This window comes from Girardinichthys multiradiatus, chromosome 11 (genome assembly GCF_021462225.1).
Source record: "Girardinichthys multiradiatus isolate DD_20200921_A chromosome 11, DD_fGirMul_XY1, whole genome shotgun sequence".
NCBI classification, from domain to species: Eukaryota; Metazoa; Chordata; class Actinopteri; order Cyprinodontiformes; family Goodeidae; genus Girardinichthys; species Girardinichthys multiradiatus.
In genome coordinates, this window is record NC_061804.1 from 7,173,694 (window position 1) to 7,196,456 (window position 22,763).

At 41.4% G+C, this 22,763-nt stretch overlaps 1 protein-coding gene across 2 annotated transcripts in view; it reads left to right on the top strand.

Annotated features, from left to right (window-relative positions):
- Positions 1–3,122: 3,122 nt before the first annotated feature.
- Positions 3,123–22,763, top strand: part of pof1b (POF1B actin binding protein) — a 55,398-nt gene continuing 35,757 nt past the window's right edge. Inside the window, exons 1-2 of one of the 2 annotated variants that reach the window (XM_047379080.1) lie at positions 3,123–4,263; positions 10,353–10,442. In XM_047379080.1, the coding sequence (XP_047235036.1) occupies positions 3,715–4,263; positions 10,353–10,442 (639 nt within the window). In that variant the 5' untranslated portion in view covers positions 3,123–3,714. The remainder of the gene's footprint in view (positions 4,264–10,352; positions 10,443–22,763) is intronic. The other variant, XM_047379082.1, reaches the window with a different exon arrangement.

Genomic DNA, 22,763 nt, shown 5'->3' on the forward strand with positions numbered 1-22,763 from the left:
GTACGCCGCTGCTACAGCCAAGGATAAGGGCAGGCTGCAGCGTGTCATTCGGTCTGCTGAGAAGGTGATTGGCTGCAGTCTACTGTCGCTCCAGGAACTGTACACCTCCAGGACCCTGAAGCGGGCAGGGAAGACTCTGGCTGATCCCTCCCACCCTGGTCACAGACTCTTTGAGACTCTCCCCTCTGGCAGGAGGCTGCGGTCCATCCGGACCAAAACCTCACGCCACAAGAACTGTTTTTTCCCATCTGCCACCAGCCTGGTTAACAAAGCCCGGAAACCACCCTGACACTCTCCCTTTCCCCCACACCCCCCCTGTTTTTGCTGACAGGACACCTGTAACCTGTAACTCTATGCGTTACATTAACGCTCAGCTTGGACTCCTGCTTTACTTGCACTGCCATACTTGCACAATGATCACCTGCACTGTTGTATTGCTCTTGCATCTTATACTGCTCTATACTTACTCTCACTCACTTAAAACTGTGCACATATATTTATATTATATTGTAGATATGTTTATACTGTTTAATTTGTATTGTATTGCACCGACTACGCCAAAACAAATTCCTTGTATGTCCATAAACGTACTTGGCAATAAAGCTTTTCTGATTCTGATTCTGATGATATGTCCCCTATAATCAGTTTTTACAATCATATTAAGATTGTTTTTTGTTGGGATTATGAATCTGAGAATATTATTTAATATTTAATATTACTATTTTAATATTTTATCAAATAATATTTCAGTCTGTTAAGGGTTGTCCTGTGAATACCAACCCAGTAAGGCGATGGTATTAAGGACAAAATAGAAAGGTGTGAGACGAGCTCTGACATTATTGAACAGCATAAACTCTGCACATATATGGAATGAATTCACACAATTTCTTAAAATACAAGAATTTATTAACAAAAATAAGTCAACTCAAAGTCAAACATATTTCAATCAACAAACTCTTTACTATGCTAAAACAATCCAACTAAACTACCAAGCAGAATTAAAGAATAACGAAGACTAATGGGCTATGTACAATATAAACAAGTTGATTAAAGATGATTAGAAATCATGACCAAAAAGAGTGATGCAACATTACCATGCAATGTTCATGTTTGAGAACCAATGATTATCTTGAAGAATCTGGAAGTGAAGTTAAGTTAGTCTTGGAACTAACTTAGGAAATAATCAGCATACCTTTAGACCACCCTTCACAATGCAAGATCAGATAAAATATTATTTAATAAAATAATGTTTTAAAGAATGATCTGCTGAATAAAACCAACCTTCTGGATGACTAATTCTCAATGGTGTCTAATTAACTGCCTTTATTTATTGAAATAATGTTTAAAGAAATATTATTAAGGGAGTATTTTGGAAAAGAGACAAATCTTTCTGGAGAAATGGGGCTTAATGGTGTTTATTTAGTTATCAAATTTAGTAAAGTATTGTTTAGGGACTATTATTCACTATCTTGAAAACTAACAACCTTTCTGTTAAATACTCTTTAGGAACAAGCACGTGTTCTTACCGGTTAGCCGTTGAGCTAACAAAAGAAGCTGATAGCTTAGCACCAGAAACAAACACATACCTTTAAATAAAGTTTGTCTTAACTTTAAAAACACACAAAGAACACAACCTGAGCATGTGTGCTGCAGATATTCTGCTAGCACCAAGATAGCTGAGTTCAACACAAACAAAACCAAACTTCATAAAATGAAAAATGTTTAGATCATTTTAATCTAAATCACATCTATATTATTCTGCCCAAACACTTAACCTCATGAACTGTGGTGAGGAACGTTGTCCAAGCGACGATGAAGTTTGAAGAAACGTCTAGTCAACAAACTGTTAGCTTCCAGCTAACTTCCGTAGCTGTGGATGAAAGATGGCTCGTTGTGTCCATCAACCACACTGCACGTTACCACGGTGATGCGGCCTCCATTGTTTGTCCTCCTCTCAGGCAAGGAAACCGCTTCACTCGGCTTGTAGAGACAGCGTCTCTGCAGGGACTTCTCTGAGAACCCGTTTGCTTCTGCAGGCCTCAGAGAGAACAGTCAAGCAATGCTTGTACCTTGATTACCCCGTTCATGAATGAAAATCACCAGATACGCAGACAGTGATTCATTTCTACTTATATTGTGCATATGATCGCATGATCTTATGACACCCTTGGATCCAGTTGAAGAGTTTATGTTTGTTTGCCAACAAAGAGACATCAGCGTGCTTTGTCTCCCTCCTATCCCATGAACACCAGTGTGGAAGAGGTCGGCTTGTTGGAGAGGGGGTGCTCTTATTCAGACAGTGGCATCATGGGAGGTCTGCTGCTACCCCCATTTCCTCAGTTGCTGGAAGTCAGTTAAATGCAATTTATTTTGAAAGTTCCAGAAGAGTCTGTACCGGAGTTTAATGTTGAAATCTGGTTGTATTTTTTCATAACTTGAGATACAAAACACACAAAACCTTTAAGTTGCTTCAATAGGAAACCTTTAAACTAAACATCAGCTGTATAGGAAACACAAAACAGTAAGGATCAAGACAAAAGAATCAGTTAAGAATAAAATTTTTGATACATTTTAGATTACCTTGATTGTTCTTTAGTCATCTAAATATAAATTGATACTACTCCTCAAAATAATAAGCAATTATTAAAATCCTCATCAAGTATAGTTTTATGGAAATGGAGTGGAGTTATCAAGATACTGGCAGCTGTCACCTGTTGGTGTGAGTATAAGTATATATGTGTGACCCTGCTGAAGAACTGTAACATGGAACAAACAAGCCACTACTTTGGTGCTACTTTAGTACCACTAAAGTAGCACCAAAGTAGCACCAATGGTACTTTGTAAAATACATATACATATTTACAAGAAAACAAAAAGTTGGATTTTTATCTATCTATCTATCTATCTATCTATCTATCTATCTATCTATCTATCTATCTATCTATCTATCTATCTATCTATCTATCTATCTATCTATCTATCTATCTATCTATCTATCTATCTTAGATAGATATTTCTAGATATTAATGTTTCTGATGAATTACAAAATAATAAATATTAATATTAGTGGGTTTTGTTGGGAAAAAATGCGATATTCAATAATCATTAACTGGTTTTTGTATCCACCTAGCGGCTGAATCACATTGTGCAGGTTTATTTTTCACCACCACTGATAAGTTTTCTGTCTATTTGCAGTTTCTGTTTGTGACTTTTGATGTGAGTTCGTTATTTCACTTCCGGGATTGAGAGGGGGTAAAGAAAATAACATGCTGTTATGTGCTTAGCCTCTGATGCAGGTTTTTTTTCCAGTTAGGGAAGGAAAATGGAGTCACACCCTTCAAAAACAGTGTTTCAGGGCGGTGGCAATAATTAGACCAACATGTCTGAAGTTGTGCGCTGGGGTTGACAGTAAAATGTGTCTCTGAGCCCTCCCACCTTTCACACAATTTGCATTCAGAGCAGCAGAGCTCCTCCCTCAGGTTTTATCCTTCACAAGTCACTCCTCCAACCGGACTTTCCTCTGCAGTTTTCCAGATGAGCAGGAAATCAGCCTGTGGAGGATCGCTTTTCTACTGACAGACAACCACGGAGGCGATCTGAGAATCCTGCGTGTTTTTTGTTTGTTTTTCTTCTCGACTTCGTGGACTCTCCAAGCTTTCTGCTGCCGCTGCTGTGGTTTTCCTCTCGGCCTGAGCTGCTCCGTTTTGAGTCAACATGTCTGTCCACACGACCCAGCAGGTTCGGACGTACAGAACGCTGACACCCGAGCCGGTGGCCACGCAGATGTTCACCACTAGGTCAATGTCTCCGGTGTCTCCGCTCACACAGGTGTCACCGGTGTCTCCGCTCACACAGGTGTCACCGGTGTCTCCGCTCACACAGGTGTCTTCGGTCTCAACTGGGCTGCCGGTCACTACGGTGAACGGGTCCTACGAGTCGATGAGGTACATGGTTCCGGTACAGCAGTCCTTGCCCCAGCAGTCCTACGTCATGATGCAGCAGCCCATGATGCAGCAGGCCATGATGCAGCCCATGATGCAGCAGGCCAGGATGCTGCAGGCCAGGATGCAGCCCATGATGCAGCAGGCCATGATGCAGCCCATGATGCAGCAGGCCATGATGCAGCCCATGATGCAGCAGGCCACGGTGCAGCCCATGATGTCCCAGGTGTACCTGCAGACTCTTCCCCGCCAGAGTACCAACAGCAACCATGAGACTGAAATCTTGCTCCAGCAGCAGCAACAGCAGCGTTTCTCTGTAGAGGTGAGACCCTTTGTCAGCATCTGCCTCTAAGGACATAGTAAAATCAATAAACAATAGAATTCACGGTTAAAACTTTAAAACATCATGGCAAATATTTGTTAAATCGTGCAAACGTTTAAAGGAAATAATAAGGAAATGATTTAGAGCATGTATTTGGGTATGGAAAATTATCATCAACTCAAAAACTCAAAGGTAACACAACTTCAACACTATTTTACCACCTTGGACTTTCACCTAATTCAATGAGCAGTTTAAGAAATGCTGAAGACTTTCACATCACATGCCTTTCCTATACTTCAAAAGTGGGGAATCGAAGCTCCCTGTCATGTTTTTTGCCAGGGATGCACAATGTTTGGGTATTGGTATTGGCCGATGTTGCATCCGTCCCATAAGTAAAACCAGGTCCATTTTAATGACCAATGTTTGTTTTTAGGTCTTGTTGCCTTCTGTGTGTGTGTTTCAGGAAGGAGATGGGAAGGGGTAGGCCATGTGGTATATGTTCAATCACGTCATAGTGATGCAGCCCAGGACTGTGGGGTGTTTAGCTGAAGCACAGAAGCAATGTCTGTTCTGTGGTCGATTTTTCACATGTCGAAAGGGTATGGAAATATTTACAGTATATATATCATCAGTAAATATCGGTTATTGGCCATAACAGCCTTCCTGGTTAAAACCATATCAATATGGGCAGTGAAATGGTTCTTTTCAGATAAAAAAGAGCTGCTGATTTTCCATAAGTCGTTTTTTCTAATGTTAAATACACTTAATTGATAACCAGCATCTAATCTAGTCTATGTCGGCAACCATCCAAGTAGAAGTAGAAACTGTGCTTGTTAATCAGCATGACTTTCTCCTATTCTTAGAAACAAATGTTTGCAAGGCTTCCTGATGGACGGGTTTCTCTGTTCTACTTTAGTTCAACAACTGGATAAATAACAAGGAAAATAGCTCGTGTTAAGCGCTGATTGTGCTGCAGAGCCATTATGTCAGGTCTGACTCCAGCCTGATCCCTTGTGTTCTTCATAAATCAGTGTGGGCTCACACTGAGCTGTCAAACATCTCTGTTTATTAGTTTGCCAGTCGTGATCCGTCACAGATGTCAGATCGAGACAGGGCTGCGGCACAAGGTGGAACCTTCAGACAGACGGCGGCGTTGTGGGCATTTTTCCCCATGTGGCACCAGCTTCTCAGTTCTCACACTTTGCTCAGGATTTTCACAGCCAGGAGTATCAGTGGTGAATATGGTGAAGCGAAAGCAGAGCACTTGTTTGAATGTTTTATTTGAGTTCAGTCGATCAAATTGGAAATCCTCTGCGTGTTTTTGTGATACAAAGCTTTAATCTGGTGATTGGTTAACACTGACATCACAGCCTCGCACATAGGAGTGAGCTGTATGATGACGTGAAGCTCTACATACCTGCAGATGTTTTGCATGTTAGATGTACTCCGCTCCAGACAGAGCAGCCATTTTCTTGGGGTACAGTACGCAGCGTGAGCCTTGCAGGTTTGAATTTCCGGGTTTTATTATTCGCAGGTAAAACATTGTTAAAGACATGCCGCCTGTCTTGATAATAAGGGAGCAACAAGTGTTTAGTCTCTACGCTGAGTTGTCTCATTCCTGTCTTTGACATAAAGTAGGAAATGCTGGAATTCAAACTGAAACACTCTTTCCAGTAACCTGTGACATGGTGCAGTTTAATACCTTTTGTCGCAGTTACAGCTGCAGTTTTTTGGGGTTATGTATTAGATCACCATCTTAAATCCTTGCCCGTTTATTCTTTGGAGAAAAGCTCAACCTCAGTCAGATTGGAAAGTTCTATGAACAGTAACATATGCCTTCCCACAGATTCTCAGTTTGATTTATATGTCTGGACTTTGACTGGGCCATTCTGACACATGAATATACTTTAATCCAAATTATTATTGTAGCTCATGTGTTTAAGGTTGTAATCCTGTTGGAAGTTGAACCTCTGCCCCAGTCTCAAGTCTATTGCAGCGTTTTACGTGTTTTCCTGCAAGATTGTCCGGTATTTAGCTCCATCCATCTTCCCATAATCTCTGACCAGCTTCCCTGTTCATCCTTGCTGCAGATGCATACCCCCAGAGCATGATGCTGCTACCTCCATGTTTTGCTATAGGGCAATGTGCTAAGGGTGATGTGTAGTTTTTACTTTTGCGCCACATGTAGTTTTGCATCTAGGCAAAATGTTCACTCGTAAACATCTCACCACAGCACAGTCTTCCACATGTTTGCTCTGTCTTTTACATGGTTTACAGCAAACTTCAAATGGGCGTTCTTCTTGCCACTCCTCCATAAAGGCCAGATTTTGGAGTGTCCAACTAACAGTTGTCATGGAAACAGATTCTTTAATTTTAGCATCTTTTTGCATCTCTGCTGCTCCTCCAGATGTTCTTTAAAAAACCTCTGAGGCCTTCACAGAACAGCTGCATTAATACTAAAAGTAAATTACACAAAGGTGGACTCTATTAGGTGACTTCTAAATGCATTGGTTGCACTGGATTTTGTTTAGGGGTTTAAGAGTGAAGGGGGCAGAATGCCTCTGCATATGTCTCACATTTTTATTTGTAAAAAATTGAAAACCATGCATCCACCTCATTCTGCTTTACAATTATATAGTACTTTCTGGTGGTCTATCACATACAACCTAAAAAAAATATATTGTTTGTTGTTTTAAGGTGGCAAAAAGTGAAATGGGCTGTGAATACTTTTGTTAGAATGGTACTCTTTTACAGGCTTCCAAGGAGAAGCAAATGTACCTTTTTAATATTTTGGAAATGCCTGTTGATTAACAGCTCAAAAGTCCGTATCACTGCCAAAAATAAACTGTAACTTTAATCATATAAACTTCCATTGACTGTGCTGCAGGTCTCAGAGTTTCTGCTTGCTTTCCTGACTTTTTTTTCCCCGTAAATGGCACCAGTCTGTCCCTGAATGTAAGTTCTTGCCAGTTAACTTGTTCCGTCTCTCGTAATGATTTTCCAAACATGTTGGTCTGTTTGCCCACAGAGGTTTATAGAAGGTTCCTGCTGCAGGCTGTGAAACATTTGAATGAATCATCAGTTTATCCATGTGTTCCTTTTTCACCTTGCTGTATAATTAGGCTTTCTACGCACTTCCCTAGTTACTGATTTGTTTGTCTTTGGTTTTCAGTGCCGCAGACTATTATCGAGGCATTCAAGGTGTTTTGATTTGGCTGCTGAAATTTTAAGGAGGGTTGTGCTGTTTGAATCCTTGGATTTAGAGCGAAATGCTCCTAGCATGTTTAATAAGAGGCCCGTACCACAACCTGTCTGACTGTGCTGCGTCTTACATTTGTAACACACATAGCTCCAGCTTGCCGTATTACATCAATTCAATTCAATTCAGTTTATTTATATAGTTCCAATTCACAACACATGTCGTCTCAAGGCACTTCACAAAAGTCAGGTACATACATTCCAATTAATCGTAACCATTGAACAGTGCAGTCAGATTCAGTTATTTATTCAAATTGGACAAAAGCTTTTCTATCTAAGGAAACCCAGCAGATTGCATCCAGTCAGTAGTCATTAGCTCTGCTTTCTGTGTTTTCAGCTCCTTTCTTTTTGATTGTATGGATTTTTATGCACGTGAAATCGTTTTCTGTCTCAGTTTAGTTTTAATGGGATAAAGACTGTTTCCAAAGTTGCAATCAAATCTGACCCCACCTCTCCAGTGTAAAAACAATAGAATTTGCTTATTTTTTTCCTAAATACATACCTAATATAACCATTGAAGCACAATATATCGGCATTAACATTGGTATCGGAGTATGTTAGATGGTAGAGTATGTTAGAACACCACCACAAGATTGTGGGGGATGTTTATCTGGAGCAATATCAAAAATATTAACATTGGCCCAAATCAGCATTATGGGTGCATTCCTAAATATAGTGATAATGATTACATTTATAAATGATACTGTATAAACGTAATTATTAACAGACATGTCTCAACTAAGGCAAAGCTTAGACAAATTTATTTATATATCACCATTCATACAAAAGGCAATCCAAATTGCATTAAAAGGACATCAAAGGCAAAACAAACATAAATCAAATCATAAAAGCTTTGCATAAAAAAGATGTTAAATGCAGATATTAAAGGAGTAAAATAAACTAACAGTTCATTAGTTTATTTAATTATTTTATCAAAAGCTGCTGCAAACAAAATGTTTTATGTCTTGATTTAAAGGAACCAACAGGTTCTGCACATCTTGGGTTTTCTGAGAGTTAGTTCTAGAGCCAAGGAGCATAGAAACTAGATGCGTGTCACCTTCTTAAGTTCTGGTCCAGGGAACATTAAGTAAAGTAGCATTTCCTGATTTCTCACATGGGGAAAGGGCAATGGCGAAAACTCCAGTCACTGAGGTGCCTTCTCTGCCACCTTATTAGAATATTATAGATTTTGAGCCATAAATGTATAAAACTAAACTGGCCCATGTCTATACGAATTTAGTTCAAACGTGTTAGATCTGTCGTTTCCCTTTTATAAGCGAGGAAAACCTGTTGTGGATGTTCTTTCAGCAAGCTAACCAGCAGTTCACAGCAGCAGGTGGGGACTGTTCACTTTGGCATTTCAGTAAAATAAATTTAAACTGTAGGAATAGTATGATTAAAAAATGTTTTTTGCCGTTTTGATACTACATTTTTTCAAAGCTTGGTTTACCTTGAAACTGGCACTGGGCCATGCCTGCCACGCTTTACCATGTCCAAACCAGCTCAATGGGAACATACAAATCATTGCTCAAAACCTTTCATCAAGAGTCAATTTTAATGCAACGTCCTCAAACCCTTTGACCCCCATTTTCCTCGCTGAGGCTTAGAGATTCATAAAACAGGCTTTACTTCATCTACCTAATGACATCACCATATTACATTAATACCTAATGTCTGCTCAGAGAGTTGTTTGAACACATTAAAAGTCTGTCCCTTTCATGTTTAATGCTTACCCTCCCTATTGCACGATCATGTCTAGGTGTGGGGCATCCCAGGGCTTTCTGTTGTGTGTGGGCGAAGTGCCACGGCCTTCTTAAAAAGGAGACAAGCAGCAAACTTGGAAACGAAGGGGGAGCAGCTACACTATACAATACACTCCCAAATGTCTGACGCACAGCTACTGTAATGTCAGGTTTCAATATATTTCAATTCGTGCTGTTGCCAGTTGTCTTTTGCAACCCTGGAAATGGTAGAAATGTTTAGTTTTTATATTTCTGTTTCTCTTAACAATACCTTTAAACACAGGATGTTGATGTTTGATCCTAAACCTGATTTTCTTCACCAATCTGAGGTGGTCTTGGTCGACACTAAACCTGAGGATGATCTTTTGTTTTGTTTATTGAAAATCTTCAAACCAACGCCTGCGTTCATCAGTATTTCTAGTGTCATCAGATAGATTAATAATGTGAAAAAGAGAAAAGTGGTATTCCGTAAGAATTCTGCGGTCTGCAGCAGTGTCTGTCTTATATTCAGCTCATGCCTTCAGAGGGACATCATAGCAAAAGGACGGGCACTGAAACCTGCTTCACGGGCGGCAAACACGCCTTTGTCTGTATATTGTTCCAACGTTCTCATTGGTTAGATGCAACCAGGGTGACCTGGTCAGCAAAAATCAACCTTCAGCTTTACTTTGACCTAAAAATGCTCCGACTGATATATTTGTAAGGATTGGATAAATTATGAAGAATGTTCGAGATCTGGTGTATAAAGAAAACATGAAATAGTCAATATTATTTGAATTGTTACCTTTCTGTTAGCATATCTTCTACCTAATCTCAAGGAATTAAAATGAAATCAATCTCTGCTTGTAATCTGTGTTATGTCACAGTCCATTAATCTTGTAATTAACTATATAATTAAGATAATTGAATGTAATAATCTTTTGTGTGTGTGTGAGTCACAAGTATACCTTTTAAGCTGCTTTCATTAACGTTGCCTTTTGGGCATTTTCCTTTAACTAGAAACCAGTGAAGCCATAAATTCTGGGTCTGCTGTCGAGAAAGAGACACTCTGAGTCTCTTATGTTTTCTTCTGCTGGTTGTTTGTTTCAGCACGACAGTCAAAGCACACATTCAGTGTTCAGCCAGTCATCCAGTCCCAGCAGAAGCGAGGCAAGTCTTCAGGAGGAGCAGCAGCAGGAGGTGAGGAGGCTAACAACGCATGAAAATGTGTAAACTGCATCATTTAACTCACTGAAAAACCATCTGATGGCTGATAAAGGGGTATGCAGTCTACAACGTGAAGTATTTTTCATGTATGGAAAAGTAGAGGATAGGAAAATAGGAATATGGAAAATGTTTACATTTCCAGACTGTATTTCCTTCTTTTCTTCCTTCTTTGTCATTCCTATTCTTAATTCTATCCTTCCTTTTCTCTTTTTGTTATTCTTTACTGTTGATTATGGCTTACAGCAAATGAAAAAATAGAAAATGACCTAATAATAACATTGCTGTAATTAAAAAAGGATTGTTTTTACAGAAATGTTATATAATGGCCTACACAATCATAGGGAAGACTGTTGACTTGTTGTCCAGCAGACGATCTTTGGCTCCCTCCATAGGAGAGTAGCCACAAAACATCATTGCTATAGAAGCTGGCTGTATCCAAGCATATATTTGGAAAGTTAAGTGGAAGGAAAAGGTGTGATAGAAAAACACAACAAGCAGTGCCTCACACAGACATATCCAGGACTTGAGCTGCAAATATCCCATCCTTTGTGTTAATCCCCTACAGAACCAGAGATGTCAGAATTGTCCGTCCTGGGCTAAGGAGAAACACTGGAATAGAATTGGGCTCAGTGGTTAAAAGTACTATTTTTCATTGAAAGGAAGTTTTGAACTTTTTGGAGAAAAAATATCATGTTTCCAGAGTTTTGAGGAAGACTGGAGAGGCCCAGAATGCCAGCTGCCTCAAGTCCAGTGTGACATTTCCACGGTCAGTAAGCAGCCATGTCCTCTGTTGGTGTTGGTCCACTCTGTTTTATCAAGTCCAAAGTCAGTGCAGCTGTCTATCAGAATATTTTAGGGCACTTCATTCTTCCCTCTGCTGATGAGCTTTGTGGAGATGCTGATTTCATTATTCAGCAGGTCTTGGCACCTGCCCACACTGCCAAAATTACAAATACCTGCTTTAATGACCCTGATTTCACTGATGTCTCAGACCTGACCTAAACCCCACAGAGAACCTATGGAGTATTGTCAGGGAGAAGTTAAGAGACACCAGAGCCAACAATGAAGATGGGATGAAGGCTGCTAGTAAAGCAACCTGGGCTTCCTGAACACCTCAGCAGAGCCACATGCTGATCACCTCCACTCCACACCGAATTAATGCAGTAATTCATGAATAAAAATCCACAAACCACCTATTGAGAGCATATAATGTACATTACATTGACATAATATTCAGAAGGCCAAATTCCTTGTTAAGAAATCCTTTTTGATTGATCTTATGTACTCATACTCGTACTCGTCGTCTTCCGCTTATCCGGGACCGGGTCGCGGGGGCAGCAGATTCAGCAGAGACACCCAGACGTCCCTCTCCCCAGACACCTCCTCCAGCTCCTCCGGGTGGAGCCCAAGGCGTACCCAGGCCAGCCGAGAGACATAGTCCCTCCAGCGTGTCCTGGGTCGTCCCCTGGGCCTCCTCCCTGTGGGACGTGCCTGGAACACCTCCCGAGGAAGGCGTCCAGGAGGCATCCGGTATAGATGCCCGAGCCACCTCAACTGGCTCCTCTTGATGTGGAGGAGCAGCGGCTCTACTCCGAGCCCCTCCCGGATGGCCGAGCTCCTCACCCTATCTCTAAGGGAGTGCCCGGCCACCCTACAGAGGAAGCTCATTTCAGCCGCTTGTATCCGAGATCTCGTTCTTTCGGTTATGACCCAAAGTTCATGGCCATAGGTGAGGGTAGGAACGTAGACCGACCAGTAAATCGAGAGCTTCGCTTTTCGGCTCAGCTCTCTCTTCACCACAACGGACCAGCACAGTGCCCCCATTACTGTGGCAGCCGCACCGATCCGTCTGTCGATCTCCCGCTCCATTCTTCCCTCACTCGTGAACAAGACCCCGAGATACTTAAACTCCTCCACTTGAGGCAGGAACTCCCCTCCAGCCTGAAGAGGACAAGCCACCCTTTTCCGGTCGAGAACCATGGCCTCGGACTTGGAGGAGCTGATCTTCATCCCAGCCGCTTCACACTCGGCTGCAAACCGCCCCAGTGCATGCTGTAGGTCTTGGCTAGAGGGGGCCAGCAGGACCACGTCATCTGCAAAAAGAAGAGACGAAATCCTCTGGTCCTCAAACCAGACCCCCTCCGGCCCTAGAAATCCTGTCCATAAAAGTTATGAACAGGACCGGTGACAAAGGGCAGCCCTGCCGGAGTCCAACATGCACTGGGAACAGGTCCGACTTAGTGCCGGCAATGCGAACCAAACTCCTGCTCCGCTCGTACAGAGACCGGATGGCCCCTAGTAAAGGGCCACCGATTCCATACTCCTGGAGCACCCCCCACGGGGCATCACGAGGGACACAGTCGAATGCTTTCTCCAGGTCCACAAAACACATGTGGACCAGTTGGGCAAACTCCCATGAACCCTCGAGTACCCTGTAGAGGGTATAGAGCTGGTCCAGTGTTCCACAGCCGGGATGAAAACCACACTGCTCCTCCTGAAGCCGAGGTTCGACTATCGGCCGGACTCTCCTCTCCAATACCCTGGCGTAGGCCTTACCAGAGAGGCTGAGGAGTGTGATCCCCCTGTAGTTGGAACACACCCTCCGGTCACCCTTCTTATGAAGGGGGACCACCACCCCAGTCTGCCAATCCAAAGGCACTGTCCCCGTCCGCCACGCAATGTTGAAGAGGCGTGTCAACCATGACGGCCCCACAACATCCAAAGACTTGAGGTACTCAGGGCGGATTTCATCCAACCCCGAAGCCTTGCCACCGCGGAGCTTTTTAACCACCTCGGTGACTTCAGCCTAGGTGATGAAAGAGTCCAACCCCGAGTCCCCAGCCTCTGTTTCCACCAGGGAATGTGTGATGGCAGGATTGAGGAGATCCTCGAAGTACTCCTTCCACCGGCCGATAATGTCCCCAGTCGAGGTCAGCAGCTCCCCACCCCCATGATAAACAGTGTTGGCAAAGCACTGCTTCCCCCTCCTGAGGCGCCGGACGGTTTGCCAGAATCGCTTTGGGGCCAACCGGTAGTCCTTCTCCATGGCCTCACCGAACTCCTCCCAGGTCCGAGTTTTTGCCTCTGCCACAGCCCGGGCCGTGGCACGCTTGGCCCCACGGTACCAATCAGCCGCCTCAGGAGTCCCACAAGCCAACCACAGCCGATAGGACTCCTTCTTCAGCTTGACAGCGTCCCTTACTGCCGGTGTCCACCACCGGGTTCGGGGATTGCCGCCGCGACAGGCACCGCAGACCTTACGGCCGCAGCTACGGGCTGCAGCATCGACAACAGATGTGGAGAACATGGTCCACTCGGACTTTATGTCTCCAACATCCCTCGGAATCTGGTCAAAGCTCTCCCGGAGGTGGGAGTTGAATACATCCCTGGCCAAGGGGTCCGCCAGGCGTTCCCAGCAGACCCTCACTATGCGCTTGGGCCTGCCAAGTCTGTCTGGCTTTCTCCTCCTCCAGCGGACCCAACTCACCACCAGGTGGTGATCAGTGGACAGCTCAGCCCCTCTCTTCACCCGAGTGTCCAAAACATGCGGCCGAAGGTCTGATGATACGACAACAAAGTCGATCATTGGCCTCCTGCCTAGGGTGTCCTGGTGCCAAGTGCACTGATGGACACCCTTATGTTTGAACATGGTGTTCATTATGGACAATCCGTGACTAGCACAGAAGTCCAATAACAAAACACCGCTTGGATTCAGATCGGGGAGGCCATTCCTCCCAATCACGCCTCTCCAGGTGTCATTGTCATTTCCCACGTGGGCGTTGAAGTCCCCCAGCAGAATAATGGTGCAAAGAGGATTGATCTTATGTAGTATTCAAATTTTCTGAGAGCCTGAAATTTGGTTTTTCATTAGCTGTAAGCCGTACTCATCAAAATGATGTAGAAATAATTGGTTAAAATCTATCATTCTGTGTGTAACAAATTTTTACAATATGAATTTCATGTTTTGAACTAAGTTACTGAAACAATTTTCTTTTTAATGGTATTCCAATTGTTTGAGATGAAATGAGAGGCATTTGGCATATTTTTGCCAAATTGCACAATTTTCTAGTCCTCTTCATTGTTATGGTAAAACCTGGGTAGAAATACTGAAAGTTACGAAAATAATTTCAATATAAGCTAGGTTTCAAATCCAAGAGGAATTTGACGCCAACGCTGTTTCTACAAGTTGAAACTCCACCAACAGATGCTTCATGTTAATGAGTTCAGGTGAGCACTCTACAGTCCTGCAGGCACATGAGCCTGCAGCTTGTTGGAACAAGTTCAATTTAGGTTTTTTTCAGATAAAAATCTCTTGGGTCATAGAAAACAGAAACTGAAACGGGTGTCTTTTTATGTCTGAGCTGCAGCTGCTCAGAGAAAGAATGTGATGAGTGAAAAAATCTGTTTTAATGAAGTTGGGAACTGATATTGCACCATTATTTACATGCCACTCTCACGAAACCAAGCAGGTAATTTGAAATTCACCCTGGAATTACTTAGAATTTCAGTCAACATGAGCTCTGGGGGTGGAGAGTTAATCTAGTTTAATATTAAACGTTGCCCAACCTCAAAAATGTTAAGGTTTATTTCAAAGGGAAAACAAATCTGTTCTACCTAATTGTTGAATAGATGAATTATTAATGAATTGGATTCAATATGATCAGGAATCAGAAGTCTGGGTCTGTGGAAACCTAACTGAGATTTTGCAGAAGAAGCAGGAGAAAGGACTCCAGAGGAAACTGTTAACTAAAACAGAGATTAACATGAATCCCTAGTGTGACAGCACACTGAGGTGTGACAGTTATGCTGCACAACCAAACTGCTTTCTTCTCTTTGTTTGAAACTTCAGAGCTGCTCCAGCAGCAGCTGTGTGTGCAGCCTCACCCTCCTTCCTCCACATTCACACACTGAACACCACTTTGCTCACAATCACAGGAACTCCTACTGTTGCAAGGCAAGTGTTAAACTGGGCCGTGTCTGGCTGCTTCCCAGAAGCCTTTGCAGTAGGCGGGGGACATTCTTTTGATGTGAACCCACAGCGTCCTCCTTTTAGCTTTTGTCATAACAGGGAGGATTTATGGTACCTCTGTGTCATCTGACTTGGCATTGCCTGAAAAAAAGTCTAAAGTGTGTTCACATGAACAGAGGAGTAATTATCACTGTTGTGTCAGTTTGGTCCTCTAAACTGCTGTCTAGCTGCAGAAGAGGCAACGTCTGGTCAGAAAAAGGCACATTCACCACCAGACCAAGTGGCTGTTGAGAGTTTCCATTCAATGGAAATCCTGAGGTTTGCTCACGAAACAGAAAACAAAGCTATAATCTAGCCAGACTTCACATAGGAGCTTAGGTGGCTGGCAGTTTGTTTCTATGGTAATATTACTCAAAAGGTTTTAATTCAATATTTAAATGTTACTAATATCAACAATTAATAAAGGGATCATAGATTTTTTCCACAATGCTTTAAAACATATCTCCCCAACTTGTATTTGGCTTTATTTAGCTAAATTCAAGATAAAAATGCATCAAAGACCATGACTTTTGTTGGTGCATTTGCAGACTGAAGAAAGTGAGATGTTTTAGTTTTCATGCTTTTAATGATAGGAAAAAAGTGTGCAAATTTGAGATCATTGAGGAAAACAACTGTCTAATTTTGATAACAGGCCGACTGATTGGTGGATCACTACAATTCATACCTGTTGCAGTATTATTTATGATAATTTTGTCATTTTGATTCTTATCCTGTGGTTATATATTAAATGGCTAAGGTCCTCTGCACTAAAACACAGATTTCCTGCTGTATTGGTACTTCTCGTTTACAAGCTTTTGGGATGAGAGAAAAAAAAGGAAATTTAAAAACTCTGCTTATGTCGTGCTTGCATATAATCAGTATATAAATGCTTGATGTAGCGGATTACTTCCCACATGGCTGAAATCATGCTGCAATAACAGTAACATGTAACAAGGTACTTTCTGGGAGCCTTGCACCACTCATAATGTTCTTCTTTAGACTTTTGATGTCAGTAATGTGAATGTTATTGCCACTTACTGGTGCAGCGTTGGATTGCAGCACTTTCACTGAGGCCAAAAAAGGAATTACTTGCAGGTCAAAAAAAATTGTTATTATTATTTTTATTGATAAACAAAAAAATATTGAACTCAATCTCCCATTATGCTGATTGTTTAGAGTTTCACGTTACCTGTCTGAAGTTTGTTAACTACGACTTCAGAAAGTGATTTGTTCTATCAGGCCTCAGGCACCTGTCCCCTAATTAGATCCCTTCAACCAAGTATTTTTTAATTATTTTTGAACGGCGACATAGAAAATTGTTCAAATCGCGCAGCCACACCTCTTGGTGGTTTGTTAAGGAACAGAAATGGGGACTGTTTGTCAATCCAGTCTTGATTTTATTTGTTTTATTTTTACCTTTTCACAATGTTATCATTGAAAACGTCTGAAACTACTTCGTAGTCCAGTATTGCTGTTTTGATGCTTTTTTTTAACCTGAAAACGTGGAAGTGTCTAGTCGCTCAGCGTGTGTTTGTGATAAAAACAAAGGGACTGGCAGGTTTGGAGGGCTGAAACTCGTGTTTGTGTATGAAATGAGATTCCAGTTAGAGCGGAGGTGTTTAATGTCAGGGAGGATTTGGGTTTTGCCCTCAGCTGCTTTATCGCTGGTGGTGTGTAAGAACACCTGTGATTCATAGTCAGACATGACAAACACAGACTAACACCTACAAAGTCATTTACTGCTGGTGTTGAGTTAGTTTTATTGAGATTTGTGACTTATTTAGGTGCTATGTCAAAGTGTGAGGCAACAGACAGTAAAAAGAAATGGAGAAACAGATTTTCAAAAGTGTAATACATTTGGCTGCAGATTGGTAGGTAGATGCCAGCCCCCTACGACCATTCAAGGATAAGCGGGTATAGACGATGGACAAATACAGTGGATTTAAAAGGTGTACACACCCCAGGGTTGTGTGATGCAAGACAATGAGACCATGATGAATCATTTTAAAGCCATTTCCCATCTTTAATGCAACATACTGGATACAATTTACCTAGAAAAATACATATCTGGGAGAGGGAAATCCATTAAAAGGTTGCATAGTGGGCACAACCTTAAACTGTGAAAGTACTAATAATTCAGTTTTAGCAATCGATCTTCTTTGTTAAACGTCTATCAGAATCCTACATCTTGACAAAGTGATCTTTACCCAGTCAACCTTCCAAAAGTTCCACACATTATACAGATTGGGAGGACATCTGTGGTCCAAAGCGCTTTTCATTTGATCCTACAGATTTTCTGTCAGATTTCCTTCTGGACTTTGGCTAGACCATTGTAAGACTTTAATTTGCTTCTTGGTTTGGATGTACAGTGCTGTGAAAAAGTATTTCTCCCCTTTAAGATTTCTTCTGTTTCTTCTCTTTTTGTCACACCTAATGATTTGAAACGGTGATTTTATTCATTAAAAAAGCTGTCCAAACCAACCTGATACTACGTGAAAACGTAATGCCCCTAAACCCAATAACTGGATGTGCCAACCTTTGTGGCAACAACTGCTATCAAGCTTCATCGAAAATTGTTTTTTTAGCCACATTGGAGTGTTTTTGAGGATTAGCGGTCTGTTTAAGGACTTGCACCAGCATCTCTATTGGATTTACAACTAGACTTTGACTAGGCCACTTGAAAAATATTGTTTCTTAAGTCTGTGAAAGGTGTACCTACTGCTGTTGGATCATTATCCGGCTGCACTTTGGGTTGTGTGTGTGTGTGTGTGTGTGTGTGTGTGTGTGTTGGGGTGTGTGTGTGCAGGTGTGTGATATCGCAAATTTATTGTTGTTGCAATATTTGTGTGTGCAAAGTACACACGACGAACTGCCTGAACTTCGACAAGTGTCAAGTAATTATCTGAGCAGAATGCATTCAGACTCTATGCCTGTTATATATTTGGTGACACTTAATTAATGCAGCATAAAATGGCTTAGGAGGTTATGAGGGGGTAAGGTGATCAAGTCAAACCAGCAGATGGGCTAGAAGCAATGTTTTCAAATAAACCTTGTTGTTGAGATGGAAATAAGGATTTTTTTTTCCAGTAGCTATAGACTATTCATTATCTGGGGTGTATTTTTTCTTTGGGACCAAAAACAGAAAGACATTAACACTTTTTAATTATTTGTTGTTATTTATTTCAAATTATGTAGTTATTACAACACTCACCAATATTATCCAATAATGCCTGTTTTACTAATATCGTGCAGCCCTAGTGTGTTTGTATACCAGATATGGGCCAGAACAGATCCTTATGGTATGATAACCTACAGTCAAAGCATCACAATTTGATGGCATGACAAACATGCATCCCATGTTTCCTGCAGTGTTGCCATGACTTTCCATCAAATGTTTCCAAACCACCAAAATGATCTTTCTGTATGTATAAGAAAATGTGGGGTACCTGCCTTCAGACTGCCGAGCAGCAGTGTGCAGCAGCAGGTAAAAGAGGGACAGAGCTGCATCTCTACAGAATACGGTTTGAGCTAAAGGGTGCCATCGATAACAGAACTTTTCAAACTATGCAGTTTGAGAGCTACAATTTTTAAAATGTGAAGTAGTCTAATAAAATCTTGCTATTATTCAGATTGTCTTCACATTTGCAGATGTGTGTTTGGATTGTTTTAGGAACAACAGTCACAGCTTTAGAGCGGCGTTTGCAGAACAGTTTAAAGCAATAAGAACAAGTTGTCATCATAGTTCAAATGAAGCCTTCGTTCATAGTCTCTGACAGCAATGGAAAATCTGTCCTAAATCAACATATGCCAGACTCACAATGATGAGTGATCTCTAAATGGAAGGTGTGGTGAAGTAGCAAAGTCAAAAGGATACTCTGAATAACTGACTTTTACCAAAGGCTGCTCCATATGAGATGCATCCAGAGTTTGTGAAACATAAAACTAGTATAAGTGTAATTTGACACAAAGTAATCGTATTTCCTCAGCTTTGTAAGTAAATAACAGCTGTAAGTGATGATTAGTAAATATGACACTAAGGTTTAACTTCTCCCATAGAAAAGCACCTCCTTGAAAATCCAGTTCTGACTTCTAATTCTTCACCTGGTAGAGCAGATGAAACTGTGACAGATTGAGATTACAGGCTGATCAATTTGTACTGTTACTTGGCCTGCAGTTATACGTTGCCATCAGGTTGATACATGCCAGCGGCACACCTGCATGAGTTATGTCATTTATGAAGGGCTTGATTATGGATTTTGGTGCAGTTAAATGTGGACCTCATGCAGTAAAAGCATGTTATTGTTGAAGAAGACTCAGCTTTAGGGTGGATATAGATTACAAACAAGTCAGCACATATACATAAGAAGAAATCCCATTGCTCACACACAATAATGCAGGCCCTAGTTTGTCTTTTATGGTGCTGTTTTCTTGTTTGGACTTGTATTTTAAATCCATTGAACCCTTTTGCTGTCTTTTCTCAAAAGCCCAAATGAACACCCTGACAAGGTGAGACATTTATTTATTTTGTTAGATGATTTTATGTCTCAGCAGCCTGTTCTCACGATAACTTGCAGCAAATTAAACATAAATGGTCATACATCTGGATTTCCACCTTTATTTTTTGCTGCACACCAAACATTTACAACTAGGTCCAAATCTAATTTCTAGATAAGGTCAAAGGTCAGGAACATCTAGCGATAGTAAATCTCTTCTGATTAACGTGTCTAATCATTTTTTTTCGTGATCCTAAGTCATCCAAGCAACCAAGATGAAAGTTACAGATACTAAGAGACAAAATGCCTGGTTTGGAAAATTGCACAGTCTGCCATTAATTAGCTCCTTAATCCTTGGTTTCTATCAAAATACATTTTATGTTTTGTCAATTTTATTTTGTTTTTTTAATTTCATGTCTTACAAAATAAATACATTCTTTAACCAGAAAATGTATACTGTTTGACAGAAAGGAAAGTAAAAACTGAACGACTGTATAAAAGTATTAACACAACAATATTAAACATACATGTTTAATGTGGTCCAATTGCTTTTATTTAAAGCCAAAGGGCTGCTACTAAATTATTGGCGTCATAATATTGTTTTCCGAGACATTTAGTTTTGGTGAATGTAAATAGGTGAATGTGCTGATTGTGCAGAATTGTTGCTTTTTGTTCTGCTTCTTAGAGAGCGACAATGAGAATCTAACAAACTGATGTTAGCTGATTAATAACTGGCGATTGGCTTGGGTAGCTAGCCTGCACTTTGCTGCTTAACACACTCCAGCCACTCCAGCCTTTTGGCAGGCCAAAAGTACTCTCAGAATACCATTAACTTAATTAAACACCTGGCTTTTTGTCCTCTAAACAAGAAAAATCTGAAGAGGACTGTTAGTTTGGTTGGGCTGAACGGTGGCGCAGTTGGTAGGACTGTTGTCTGCAGCAAGAAGGTCCTGGATTTGACTCCCGGCCACGGGTCTTTCTGCATTGAGTTTGCATGTTCTCCCCGTTTATGCGTGGGTTCTCTCCAGGTACTCCGGCTTCCTCCCACAGTTCAAAAACTTGACTGTTTAGGTTAATTGGTTTCTCTAAATTGCCCTTAGGCGTGAATGATTGTGTGCATGGTTGTTTGTCCTGTGTGTGTCTGTGTTGCCCTGCAAAGGACTGGCGACCTGTCCAGGGTGTACCCCGCCTGGCGCTCGTAGACTGCTAGAGATAGGCACCAGGTCCCCTGCGACCCCCTATGGAAGAAGCGGTAGAAAATGACTGACTGACTGTTAGTGTGCTAAAACATGAAAGGGAGGGGTGCGTTGCCTATACAGATGAAGCAAACTTGGCTCACTTTGAAAGTTTCTCTAGCATCGTATTGACTTGGAACATATGGCTTGAAAATGTGTTTAGTAAACTCTCATCTTGCTCTGCTGAGGATCTTTGATAAGGTGTGAGCTTAATGTTAGCTTGTTTATGGATGTATGATTCTGAAGCCTTTTCTAATCATCTCTTTGCTGCCCTAATTAAATATATCTGCCCTTGTTGCTTATCTGCAGCACCGCTCACTGCTACAGCTTACACAACATAACTGTTGATATCACATAAGACACAACACATAGTCAAGGATAAACTGATACAAGAGGATGACACCCTTTAGGGGGGTTAAGAACAGGCATAGATGAAAGCAGGACTCATGCTCCATTCTTTGCTCCTCTCGGTTCATCCCTAAGATGGGCTGAGGGGGGCCCGGTACCGAAGGTGAATGTCACTCTGTATCTGTTCAATTGTATACTCTGTACACTGATCATTTTGCCATTAAATCTTGATTTTATAATTAACCACTTCTCATTATTTCACAAGGTAAATACTTTGCTGGTTTTACTGGTTGGGTCTCGGAACTGGAGAGAAACGGACCCGGTGGTGCACAGGGAGGAAAGAGAGTAGAAACTCCCATTATACAACAGCTTCTTCCTATTTGGCTGTTTCTCGCTGATAATTTGGCAAATATGTTTTTTACAGTTCCAGGTAGAGAAGGAGGTGCTTTCCTGTTTTATGAACTAGGCTCTGAACACTATTTACTAGTATGGCGTTATATTTGTGCCACCTATCTAAGCGTGCATCGAGACTTATGTGAGCACATAAATCTGTGTGAAGAAACGAATTTGTGGTGTGTGCGTTTAAATCTCACACACGCTCACTCAATACGTGTTCAGTTACGAGCTTAGCTCTGACAAACTCATGCTCCGCCTGCTCTGCGCTTGCAAGTTGACAAAGGGTATGTAAATGAACCACATCAACAGCCAATCACAGACAGGTCTTTTTCAACCAATCGGAGTATTCCTCGCAAATATTGTTCTTGGTTGAATGAAAAACGAGCAATTAAAACCAGCAAATCAAAATAGTGCTTCAAGCAGCAGAAAATACAAAACTAATGGTAGGATTTAAGAAAAACAAAAGAGAAAATAATAAAATAAACAATTGAATTTTGTAGACTAAGAATGTTGAGTTAAGTATAAAAAATGCTGACTTACATTGTGCATTTTAAGTAATATTTCTACATTTCTTGAGCTACTGACGTGTTTAAAATGCTTTTGTCTCATTTTCAGGACTTTATTTCTTCCAGCCCCTGAGAGGTGATGCAAAATTCTCATTAGTTTTTACCAAAGGAACACATATACTATAACAAGAATAAATATTTCATTATTTCACTGTTGATTTTTGGAGCACAGAGCAGGAGTAGCAAGAGTTTGTCAGAGTTGAGCACGTGCCAGAGCACATCTCGAGGAGGCTTGCGAGATTTAAACG